The 13,211-nt window shown below is 36.7% G+C and overlaps 1 protein-coding gene across 2 annotated transcripts in view; it reads left to right on the plus strand.

The window, feature by feature from the left end:
• WWP1 (WW domain containing E3 ubiquitin protein ligase 1) overlaps positions 1-13,211 on the plus strand; it is a 43,428-nt gene that overhangs the window by 5,242 nt on the left and 24,975 nt on the right. Inside the window, exons 2-6 of one of the 2 annotated variants that reach the window (XM_009276038.2) lie at positions 3,790-3,928; positions 6,270-6,394; positions 9,196-9,333; positions 9,426-9,492; positions 11,795-11,976. In XM_009276038.2, coding sequence (XP_009274313.1) covers positions 3,790-3,928; positions 6,270-6,394; positions 9,196-9,333; positions 9,426-9,492; positions 11,795-11,976 — 651 coding nt within the window. The remainder of the gene's footprint in view (positions 1-3,789; positions 3,929-6,269; positions 6,395-9,195; positions 9,334-9,425; positions 9,493-11,794; positions 11,977-13,211) is intronic. The other variant, XM_009276039.2, reaches the window with a different exon arrangement.

Genomic DNA, 13,211 nt, shown 5'->3' on the forward strand with positions numbered 1-13,211 from the left:
ACGCTCTAGCTGATGCGCCGAGCCCTGTTTGCCCATCCTGGTTGCAGCGCTCCTGGTCGCTAGCGCTCCCTGGGGCTGCTTTTTTTGGGAGTGGGGGGTGACTGCTGTTACTCCTGGCCCTGCCCACGCCACATCCCTGCGTTCCCTTGGGGTTTCCCCAGCTCAGGAAACACCCCTGTATGCCGCAATCCGCCGCTCTGCTGCAGGACGTGCCTGTACTGGAGCTGATCACCTCTGCAAGTGACGCAGAAGAGTGATTTGCTTGAGAACAAGTAATTAATGGCAGAAATTCTATAGAGGGAACACATATTACTGAAATTATACAAAAAAGATGGGCGGTTGTAGTGAACCCCAAGCTGAAAATGCGTGCAATGTTATAGTGAAGCTGGAGAAGAACTGGAGGAGATCACAAAATCTGCTAGCCCTTTGAAGATTAAGGTCTTTGGTTACATATCAGGTAAACATCTGTTGAGAATAATATAGGTATTCTGTATTATCCTTAGGGCAGCAGGTTGGGTTACACAGCCATGTGGAATAATTTAGGTTGGAAAGGACCTTTGGGGATTTCTTAGTTCACTCTTCTGCTGAAGGCAGCGCTACCTTTGAAGTTTGCTCAGGGTATTGTCCAGTTGAATTTTCAGTATCTCAAAGGCTGTAAATTACCAGCTTTCCTGGGCAGCTTGTTCTGGTGATAAACCACATCACTGTGAAAACGTTTTTCCTTCTATCCAATTGGAATTTACTATGTTGCATCTTGTGACTGTTTACTTTTTTCCTTTTGCTGTGCTGGTTCTCATATTTCGAGGCAGAATTCAGCCATCCCAGTATCTGCTGGAAGGGAAACACAGTGGGGTACAAACAGTTCTGGAAATTTCTGATTTTGTTGGGGACACTTTTTTCAATAGATGTTGAACAGACCAAGTAGGTTATGCATTTTGCTACTCGTGGATAAGAACTGGTCAGGGATGTGACAGTCGGTGTCAGTCTTAGCTGCTCTTTCTGTGGGATGGCAGAGCAGAACAAAGGCTTGTTGTAGTCCGAAGATAAGCAAAATGCATCTAGGTAAACAAGTTTGATAGCTAATTATGACAGCGTTACAGTAGTTAAAAGTGAAAATGTTACCAGCAAGTAGTTAGATACTGTGCATAAATATATATACACATAAATGTATGTGTGTGCATGTATGTATGTAAGTATTATTTTACCATTGATAAATAACTTGAACTTTCCAGGGATCCTGAGAAATCTGGGAACACTGAAGTAAGAATGAATGCATGACCAAGAATATATTAAGGCTATCTTGAACAAAATTTGGAAAAAACATGAGTAAGATACCATGTCTTAAAAAAAGCTGCATCTCAGGAAAGACACATCATACTGGATGGTCCAAAGATGGCCAGGTTATCTGAGAGAAAATACATTGTTGGAGAGTCCCCAAAATGGATATTTTATTAAATTAGATAAAGAGAGGAACTTTAAAACGGATTAACCTTGTGTAAGGATCACATAACTTGGTAACATGATGAATCATCAAAACTGGCAATAACTAATAGCATAGATGGAGCCACCTGTAGATTGAATATATATATATAACTGTAACAAACTGAGTTACACAAATGACCTATAACTTCAGATCTGTGTATGCAGAAATGATCATTTTGAGTGTATATATACACTGATCTGTGTATGCAGAAATGATCATTTTGATACCCTGTGTACTGTACTGCTCCTTATGTAAGTAGTCTTGTATTTTTCTGGCACTGGAGCTTCTCTTGACTTAAAGACATCTGGCTCAAGGATCGAAGTGGGAAGAAATCTGTACAATTTTTAGGATTAGTTTTCTGAAGGTTTAGACCTCTAACCAGCCTTTATCGCAAGATCAGAGGAACGCCAGTGGCAATACAGGGAAAGAAGTGGGAGACAGAGGAGTATGGGACAGTGGTATTGCTGACCTACACTGGTTTATGCTCAGATTAGTTTACGCTGCTGTAGAACCTAGACTTATATTTCAAGAACTATACTTAAAAAGCACTTTTATAAAGGCAGCAAGTAGCATATACTCATTTTGTTGACAAGGAAATTCATCAGGAGTGGTAAGTGGCTTGTTCGAGTTTGGACAGTTACAGCATGTTGCCGACAAGTTTTGCCATCAGTATTTTTTCAAATATACTTGGTGAGATATCTTGTCTTGTTAGTTCTTTTTGAAGTCTTTTGCTAGTATTTGTTACTTACTCCTAATTTTTTTAAAAGAAGTCCTAACCAAAAAATGATAATGGTCTCCTTTCATGTTTGGGGACTCAAAACTTAATGACTTAAAACATAATCAGATAAAAGGGGGGAAACTAAAAGGAAGCTTGAATATTATGACTAAATATCTATATTTTAACAAATGTTGCAGTTGCTTTTAGAAAGCAAAATACAGAGGAAAAAATGTGAAAGAAGTAGAGGTTGTTAAAGCTTAAAAATATATCATGATTTCAGATGAAAAAAATATGACCCATGTGTGGAATTATGTTTTTAGTCTTCTACATTTAATCTTCCATTGTTATCAAGGCTGCAGTTCCATTTTACGACATGTGAGACGCATGACTTAGACTGGACTTTTCAAATATGAGGGAGTTAAGTGTGTACCTTTTAATTGAAATTAAGTAAAAGTCTGTGGCTAATGCCTTTAGAATCTTGGATGGTTGTATCCCACTAACTTTTAAGTAACTAATGTATATGTCTCAGAATACTATAATCCAGAAATACATGACAGACCTTTTTTGTCTCCCTTTCAGCCAGTTTAGTTAACGTCCACTTATTTTTGAATTAGCAAGTACCATACAGAAAACTAACAGGGAAGGATTATTTCCAAGTGGCTGAAAATACTCAGCTTTGCTTTAGTTTGAAAGTGAAGGGAAAGAGAATCACACTGAAGTATGGGAGGAATGAGAGAGAAGGCATAGCCAACAGGTAGGTACAGCTGTGAGTCCATCGATGTGGTCTTCTGAAGACAACATCTGCCTGAAATAGAATGTAAAATGTTGGCAGTTAGGCTGCTGTTGGTTTTTACAGTTACTTTCTCAGCTGGGCAGGGAAGTGGGAGAACAGATTTGTGTTCCAGAGCACTGAGGACCTCACCAGTGATTCGAGGTAAAAAATAGCTCCTTTGGTCATTTGGTATTTCTTAATTGTCGAATATTTAGCTGAAACTTCAAGTTCATCTGCAAAGCTGTTTAAATAGGGGAAATTTGAGAGTTGATTTCTTACTTTTAAAAACTGATGTGTTAAGCCATAGGTTAACCAAACCGGTAATATAGGCAAGGAAATGAAGCTCTGTATACAGGCTTTGCTATACAGGAACATTTTGAAATAGGGCTGAACTGCATATGCTTTCATAACTACGTATAATTAAAAAAAAAAAAAGGTCTGCCTGATAATCTCTCAGATGGATCATACTTAGATATTTTTCAGTTAAGGGAAGAGTAGGAAGAACAATGAGAAAATAAACAAAAGTACCCACATGATTTTCAGTGTTCATCCCTAAAATAATTGTTGTGCTGTCTCTCCAACCCATCCTGCTAGTACGTGGTGAAGAGGATATGTCACACTTGGTTTCAACTATCTGACAAAGTAGCTTTTGGAAACAAAAGCTACCATTTTAGCATTGACCTCTTTGTGTTCAGCAGAAGTAGAAAAGGTGAGGAATAACATTGCCATGCTGTGTTTCATACATTGTGTAAGCAGTACATTTTCTGTTTTTCAGCAACAGTATGCTGTTATAGATAAAGCAATGTATTTTATTAGTTTCTAGTGCCAAACTGAAACGGAAAAAGAATTGGTTTGGAACAACTTTCTACACGGAATTAACTGCAGATGGAGAAATTAAGAAAACAGCAAAATCAAGTAGTTCTTCAAATCCAAAATGGGATGAGCAGCTGACAGTGTAAGTAGATTTTTTGGTTGTTTAATACTATTTATTAGGCAGACATTGCAGGCAAATATTTACTGAGCTTGGCTGCCTACATAGTTTTCTCTGGCTGTTGATGACTAAATGCAGACATAAGATGATATTTATCTCAAATGAAATTTTTTTCTCAATTCTTAAAATGTTTTGAGAATATTTTTCGTACAGAGGGTGTTCCTTGCATACAGTCGCTGTGCATGGTATACTCTTGATATTTGTTAGCACTGTAGACCATTGAAGTTTAAGATTCCGCTCTAGAAGGTGTTACTCATTGTAACCATGTCATTCTCAACTTTAAAAGGAAAAAAAATCTCGTCTGGTTAAGTAGTAGTTATGAGGAAGGTCACTTTTTCCTTTAAATTTCCTAATGAAGGCACACACACACAAAAACAATTTCCTGCAAAGTGACCTTGCAACTTATCCTAATATTTGACCTTTTTAATCTTCTTGTGGTTTAATTTGGTTTAACTGTGCTACAGGTGTAGATATACCTGAATATGACTCTATGAAGAACTGGCAAGCTTGCACTGTGCAATTGGCTAGAATGCATTATTATACAAGCAAGATTGTACTGCTTCAGATTTGGGTCTGGAAACAGCATAGCTACTATCAAGTGGCATTGAGCATGGGCCAGTACATTTTACAGCATCTGACCTGTCTTTGTGCAACAGCCAGCTTTGTTAGTAGTAGGAAGCACGCCAGGTTCCTATAACTAACAGTGCTGGAGAGTGGGGAGTGGTACAACATACCTAGCTTTGGGGACCTGTTTGCTTGGGAATGTTTAGTTATTAACTAGAGACCTGGGCTGAAGCAAGTAGGGTATTCCTCTGCCACATTTCTCAATGAGTCAGGTTTAGTAAAGCTTATTAGCCCTTTGCAGTATTGCAAAAGAGAATAATATAGACTTGGACCTGACGAAGGTTTCCAGGAGTTATTACTAGCACAAGTACAGAGCTATTCACAGAAACCAGAGTTTCTGTTGAGGAGGCAGGTTTGATTTGGGAGGATTTGGTGAACTGATAGAAATGAGGTAATTTGGCATGCATAGTACAGCCAAACAGACTCATTCCATTATCAGTATTACTTACTTAGGATCTTACCCTTATATACATATAAGGTATTCTGGCCCCCTCTTCCTCTGGCTATTGGAATGGTATCGTTGCTTCAGTTGCCCAGTCTATTTGAGGACAAGTGAACTCTAGCTTACCAAATTCCGCTCACTTCTGTAGGTCTGCATGAGCACCAGCAATATATTCTCTGAGTGTAGGTGGTTTTTTTTTTTTCTTTTCTTTGTTGAGCTGGTCTTTTAGTAAGACTTCCATTAGAAGGCAGCCTATTCAAAATGCAAAAATATATTTGCTCATGGGTTTCAGCAGAAATGATCCACGTTGTCCAACACGTTCAAGTGACTATAAAGCTAGCCCTGTTGTTGGGAGGGTGGGGGTTGTTTTTAGTATTGTTTTCATCAATGCTGATATAACTTCCTGTATCAAATACTGATGGATATGTGGCCTTTGACTTTTTGCAGTACAGTGATTTTACTCCATTTTTCACAGCCAGGAGCACTCTTGCAGTACTAGACCCTGTACTACAAAACTTACTCTCCAGGACCTAGCTTAGTTTCCCATTTTCCTTCTTGAGCAGGGGAGAGATCACTGCCAAATGTTATCATAATATTACTGTAATTGGGTCCTTTACCTTTCTGCTTCCCTCCAGTTTTTACTTTAGCTTCATCATTTGATTTTTCCACTCTGATTTCTGTGAGTATGCATTATGGTTTTATATATATTTGTGGATTCACAAATAATGTTTTATCAACACTTTCATGGCAAGCTGACACCTATTAAGTGGGTTCTTCCTGCTTGCAAGTAGCTGATTGGTTGCTTTTTCCTTTTTTTAAAATATTTAGTATTTTTCTTTCTAGTGACAGACAAATATACTTACTCCACATTTCATAATGTGAGTTTTTAGTTAGAATTCTGGAATAGTGAGTAATAAGGAAAATATGTCTTTCATAAATAAAGGAAGGTATGTTTTATATAACTGAGATTAGAGCTTAGTGTAGGTTATTCTGATACTCCTCAAATTCCTTATGCTATTGTAGTAACGCACTTTAAGTTTGATCTTAAGTACAAATATCAGTGTTTGCAGTTCTTAGTTAAAAATTTCCCCTTGCAGTGCAAAAACTTCTTTCAGTTAATTAGTATCAAGAAATACAATAAATATGAGAAAGTGAATTAAGTTCAAATACTCCTAATAACAAGAATGAATACTTTAAAATCTGTATATATTTTTTTTAAAAAATGTATTTTATATGCAGGAATGTGACTCCACAGACTACGCTGGAATTTAGAGTGTGGAGCCATCACACTTTAAAAGCAGATGCTTTATTAGGAAGAGCCACTGTAGACTTGAGACAAGCTTTGGAAATACACAATAGAAAATGTAAGTTATCATGAAGGATATTTTGAGTAAAGCAGAATTATTATTACTAATCTATATATCAAACTGGCAACCAGACTACTAACTATACATGTAATTACAACTGACTTTCAGTTGATGTCTTTACTTGTCTCTTATAGAGATGTCTGTGCTATCAAGAGCAATCTAAATGTAACAATGGGATATAATAATTTTGAAGCAAACATTAGAGTATGAGTTACTACAAATTAAGTAGAAGTGGAAGTGATTAAATACAATGTTTTGTGGCAAACTAGTAACTAATTTGCTAGAAGATCTATTTTAGACTTGGTAAAAAAAAAGTCTAAACTTTCAGAAGAGCCGTCTACGTAATTTTTCATGTTTTCCTTCTCTGGAATCACTGATAGAAAGGCTGGATATTTTTCCCTCATAATTTAGCTGCCCAGAGAGCAGTAGAAACCACTGATTAATGAAACAATTGAGAACTTCCTTTTAGTACATTAGAGATTGTTGTGTTCTATGTAACTTCTAATTTTAATTGTCTTTAATAGAATTAAAACAGGTCATCTTTATCTAATTTGCTTTTTAAATTTTTTTTCATTAGTACAAGAAGATGGTGAATCCACACTTTAAATTCCGCTCCAGAGTGGCAGTAGAATTCCAGCTAAACCAATCTCTAACCTTCTCACAAGTTAGATATACAAACCTGAGAGCTCTGTTTAGGGAGGCGGGGGGAAAGGAGAGCCAAAAAAATGAAGCTTTTTTCTGATTCTTACAGAAAATTGAAACAGAATCCAAAATCAAGTGGGGTTTCTTCAGCAGTATTATATAGATTCTGCGCAAGATTCCACAGTTAAGCAGAAAAACTGCTTCTTTGTTAAATTTAAAAAAACCTGTATCAGAAGAAACTGGGTTGTAATAATGATAGCAAAAGAATAGTTAATATTTTAAATATTTCTAACAAAATAGTTAATATTTTATTACTGTAGATCCAGGGGATGTAGGATCCAACAACTTGGGAAATTCCTTCAGGGAATGGTTGACTGAGTTAGCTGTACATTGCACCAAAAGTAATTTATGTGCAGTGTTTCTGATTTGGGCAAGTCAGCAGTTTGACACACACCGGATTATCCAATAATTCAGTGGTAGAATGATCTGATTGGTATCCTTCAGTCATTCAGTTATTGATACCTAATCTAAAATGCAGTACTTGAAAGGCTCTTTACTAAAGAAGATGTAAAGGGGAAGTCCTCTAAATGCAGAAACTTTAGAATTAGTGCTGTTACTTTCTCCTGCTAAACACTACCAGTATTGAATTGCTGCCCTCACACCTCCCAGCTTTCTTGCCAGCTCAGCTGGACTACAGCCAACTGTTGATCGGCTTTGGGGGGATAACCTGTTAAAACAGCAGAAGCTAAACCAATCACCCTTTGCAGAAATGATGATTTATAAATAGGTTAATTTCACAACTCAGTGGTAGGCTAGTTTCTTCTTTCTCTTCTTTCAGGTAGTACTGTTTTCCAAAATGCAGATTGCTAAATCAATAATTCTGTAGATTTGGGAGCTTTGTGCTTGCTCCAGCAATTTAAAGTACTTTGAAATCCATTGTAATATAGCAGTGGGTGTCTGCTAGTAATTGCTGCCCAACTACACTGTCGAACCTGCTCGTTAAAGTAACAGCTTGGGGGTATCTGGCAATAGCTTATGGTAGCCTTCCCTGTTTTCATGTTTATTATTCATTTATGATATATGTTAAGAATGAAAAAAAATAAGGAAATGCTAGTTTAATGCATAGAAGTGCACAGTAAGCTTTAACTTTAGCTTGGAATGCTATCTTATGGAGGGGAATACTGTGGTATATCTTGAAAAATTAATCTTTTAATCTGAGACCGCAAATACTAAAAGACCTTAACCATTTTAACCTGATTAATATGAACTCATAGCTGACTGTGTTTGGATTTATGACTAGCAGTAGCTTTAACTGCTGTACTAGTAATAGTTGATTTAGAGAGAATTACGCAGCATCCACAGAATGTTTTACCTCTGGATTATGTATGTCTCTCTACAAATGTGTGCATTGCTTATCAGTCATAATGAATTCTTTTACTGCACCATGTACACATTTTCTTGTATATCTCAATTATCTCAAAGTTTCTTTTGGTGAAAATAGCTTCTGAATTAATTTTTGGTTACTTGAGGTGTCCTCTCTGTTACTGTTTAATTCTTGGAGGTGGGATCTATGAAAATGCCAGTAAGGATTTACTAAAAATGAGGAAGGACTCTATGCAGTCTTTGCATTTACTTCTTCCTCAAAGTGGTGTTCTTTTCGGTGGTCTCTTAGAATTAGTTTTGGAAGGTGATATGAGAAATGAACATAAGCTCTGGTTGTAGAATGAGGTTCCCCGTGACTTGTAATATTTGGATGTGTAGTTCAGAAGTTGTTTGACTTTAAGCCTTCCCATGTTATGTAAGTAGTGCATAATTTCAAAAGGCCTTAGTGGAAACAGCAAGCCTGGGAAGTCATTAACAGCAAAGTACTGAAACCATGTGGATCCTATAGCATACCTATAGGATATACTATGTAAATGGCCAATTTATTTTTACAATAAACTGTGCTTTTACTCACAGCAGATGTAAATTTACACAGCTTCTTAGTGATTTCTGTGTTGATTTGAATCATCTGAATATCTCTCGTTCAGTTTTGTACAACTGAATACATGTATCACATTTTTGTGTTGAAAGTCTTTTAATGTTGTTTAGAATTTAATCTTTCCTTTATCCCTTCTCTCCTTCTCTCCCCCTACCCACCCCAACTCCATTTTTAGTGGAGAAGGTGAAAGAACAGTTGAAACTCTCTTTGGAAAACAAGAGTGGCATGGTGCAAACAGGTGAACTGACAGTTGTGCTAGATGGTTTGGTTGTTGAACAAGAATCTCTTACAAATCTCAGTTCATCAGCAACCAGTAAGTTAAAAAAATTAAAGTAGATGGTAATATTTTGATTAAGATTTCAAACAGATAGAATATTTCTGTTGAATTTGTTTCTTACTGTTCAGTAGAAGTTCAGCAAAATGGCGAGGCTGTGCACGAAAGCAGAGATGCTTCAGCAAGAAGTACATCCAGGTTGGAATTTATTTTTGTGTTTTACACTATATGAAGTATATTAGAAAATTTATCAGTTGAAATGTTTGGGTTGTTTGTGTGTTTTTGTTTTTTTTTTTAATTTTTTTTAAGGGGATAGATTTTAACTGTCAAGCCCTAAATATGTTACTGCAGGTTTTAGAAACATTACTTGTATGGTAGTTACATAATTTAGTTTGAGAAGAATTAAATTTACAACTCTGCTCTTCCTTTGCTGGCACAGTCTGCTCTCCACTACTTTATCATTGCCTTTTAATTTTTTTAAGGGGATAGATTTTAACTGTCAAGCCCTAAATATGTTACTGCAGGTTTTAGAAACATTACTTGTATGGTAGTTACATAATTTAGTTTGAGAAGAATTAAATTTACAACTCTGCTCTTCCTTTGCTGGCACAGTCTGCTCTCCGCTACTTTATCATGGCCTTTTGGATGTGTAGCCCTCTGAACATAAAAATTCAACTGATTGGAAGTCTACTACATGCTGCAGCAGAGATTAGGGGAGCAGTGGTTCAGTGTGGTTTCGTGTACTTGTTCCATTCATTTTCTCCTGCTAAGAACCATTTTTATTCGTGTCTACCAACTTGTTGCAACGTACCATCTAAACGGAAGGAAGAAGGAAAAAAAGCCTAAATTACTTCCCCCTTACCCAGTTCCTTTTTAAGGTCGCTAAGAGACTTGTATTGAGTTTAGGAAGCAGTATTCAGAACACTGAGGCAAAGAGTTTGCCTCCTTCAACCTGAAGTGGTAAGAAAAAGGCTTTGGGATCAATTTAGAGCTTCATTCTTGGCTTCTCTATCTTTATACCAGCTCAAGGACTGCCTGGAGGGAAGTAGGAGGAGATTGTTTGCCCCCTCACCACTAGTGAGTCAAATAGGTCAACATTCAGATCAATTTAATGTTACTGGCCTGCTCAGTTACCTTGCAGTGAACCCCTTTCTGTTTAAGTTCTTGACACATGGAGTGAAAAGACATACAGTTGCTATACATTTGAGTGACAGGGACACATTTGTCCTTGTACGCTCAACTTGATTCTTCTTTGGAATATGTGGAGGTTTGTCTCTGTTCCCCCATTGGTGCCAATATGAGGGAGTGAGGATAAAAAGTTGCTTCTCCTTAGTTTTCGTTAGAAAGGTTTGGGACTGTTAAAAGTGATTTGAAACATATCTGCATGCCATTTTGAAACAGTAGTAACAATCATTTGTTTTCATTCAGCTGTTGTTGCTGGAGGTGTGGCTTTTACGGGGATCCTGCTCTTGATGTTGATAATTTGATTACAGCAGTTTTCCATACAACTATCCAGCAGTTTTGATTTACAGTTTTAAAATTAAGAGATGAAGCAAAGTTTTAAGGTAGCCTCTGTGCATGTCTTTAGGAAGCAAATCAGGTTTGTAGTCTGGAGTTGAAAAGGGATAATACTTTAATTTTCTGTTTATGCTACTCCTTTGGAGTTGGGTAAGGTAGCATGGAAATGCTGCTTCTTCCTTTCTTACTCTGCAAAGTGGGACTTCTAACAATTCTCACATTTATTGTCATCTGTTTAACTTCTCTTTAATTTTTAGCCTCTACTCCTTGAGAAGATGGGGAGTTGGCATTGAATGTAATTTTCACTATATGTGTCTCTGGTGGGTGGCTTTAAGCATTTTGGGATAGATTTAAGTAAAAACAGTGTAATTGGACAAGACTTTCCTTTCACAAGCCCTTACACTACATTTATTTCCATGTGGCCTTATAAACACAGAGCTGCCTGTGTGTATCTGTCCTCACAATGTCCCATCCTGCCTATGCATGGAGAAGCTCATCTTATTTTCCTTTTACTGAGGGAGAGTTTTGTTACTTTCTTATGTTATGACTAGAATATTTTTTGGAGATACGACAAACAAAACCAATTGTTCCGCTTGCTTAATGAGAGAAAAAGTTTTCCTGCTCATAGCTGCACTTTGGAAGGGTCCCTAAGGCAGTTCTGGAAGATGTGGCAGGACCATCAGTCTGCTGAACTCAATTCTAATGATATTACAAGTAAAAGATGAAGTGGAAATGGAAAATCTTACCTGTTTTAAGTATCTGAAATCCTCAAAACCAAAATTTGCCTTTTGTTCCGTAATTGTTTTGGTCCTGCACTTGACTATTATCTAGGCTGCAAACATTGTGTTATAAACTGTTGTGAATTTACTTTCATTTTGTTATTTGATTCTTTAGCATGATTTAGTGTAGGATTTGGTTTAGTTACATAACTATTTAACATGTTGTTTATAGTAACCTCAAATGATCTTTTATTTTTACCAAGATCTGCTTGTGACATTTCTAATGGGATAGACAATCAAGTACCTTCCAACTCTGTAGTACAGAATACATTCTGTATAGAAGCTGTTAATGGAGACAGCACACCATCTCCTACTCACGTTGCAGCCAGACCCAAAAATACACCAGTACCAAAACCACTTGCAGCTCAGCCTGTCAACAGCACTGGTAAGAATGGGAGAGTTATGAGAACATGTTCCATAAGGCTTTTTTATCTGGTTGAAATGTATCTGAAGTTGAGCCACTTTTTCTATACATTTTTTGTTAGATTTAAAAAATACTGAAAGGATGTTTCTGGGCTTGAATTTATAATCTTGTGTGTCCGCTTCTGTGAATTTTTCTGGAGTAGGTCCATTCTTAAGTGTACTAACTTTCATACTTTCCCGTCAGTTCTTTTCTCTGATGAAGAAAGACGTAAAGCATCCAAAACTTCCATTTCTCTGTCCCAGATGGCTAAAACATACTACTGATTGTCTGGAGGGAAAATCAGATTTCTTTCACAATTAATTTGAGTAACTATATTTAAGTTTCTTTTGCCATTAGATAAATCTGATTTTTAGTGCTGTCAGGGAACTGCTGTGCTCTGAGTTGAGATGTCTTGCAGACTATCATTGCCTTCCATTTTTTCAAAAGGTATGCTGTTTCAAAACAGGTATTGGCAAATACTAAATTTCATTTTCCTTTTGAACACAAAAACTTCGATTACTTTACTACAAGTAACATTCAGTGCAGTAAAACAAGTGAAAAGAAAGTCTTTTTTTATTTTTGTTCCTCTGGCAAAACTTTGCATCTAATAATGACTGTGCTTTCTAAGCACTTTCTGCCTTTTCTCAGCTGTTTGGGAGAGATTACATTGATAGCAGAGGAAAAAGATAACCTTAAATAGAAATAGGCAAGCTGTTAATAAACAGTAGAACAGAGACTGTCAAACTTTCTGTAATAGAGTGGGAAATGGGGGTATGGTGGGAAGATAGCAGAAACAATTATGAACTTTAAAAGGTAATAATTAAATTAGGCCTTCTCTGAAGCTTTTCACTGTTTGGAAAATTTGAATTTGATTCCCCTCTCTTTGCAGTTGAAGGCCAGAGGGCATATATATTCTGTAGGCTTTGCTCGCTTTTTCTTCAATAGTAGAGATCCATTTGAAATCTGTATTAGGATAGGGTAATTGCAAAAATAATTGATTTGTTCAAATAGTAATATTGATGAAATCATCACTGAGCTTGCACTGAGGCACTGATATAACAGTTTTCAACTACTGTACCAGTTGGTGGAGACTTTTTTAAGGCAAGGTGTAAAACAGGTCTCCGGCATTTATTGATGACAAACTTTTTTTTTTTTCCCCACTGTTGTGCTTAGCAGGATTGTAATTTCATGTGACGACGTCAGAATTGCTGTTTTAG

Source organism: Aptenodytes forsteri, unplaced genomic scaffold (genome assembly GCF_000699145.1).
Source record: "Aptenodytes forsteri isolate BGI_AS27 unplaced genomic scaffold, ASM69914v1 Scaffold433, whole genome shotgun sequence".
In the NCBI taxonomy this organism is placed as follows: Eukaryota; Metazoa; Chordata; class Aves; order Sphenisciformes; family Spheniscidae; genus Aptenodytes; species Aptenodytes forsteri.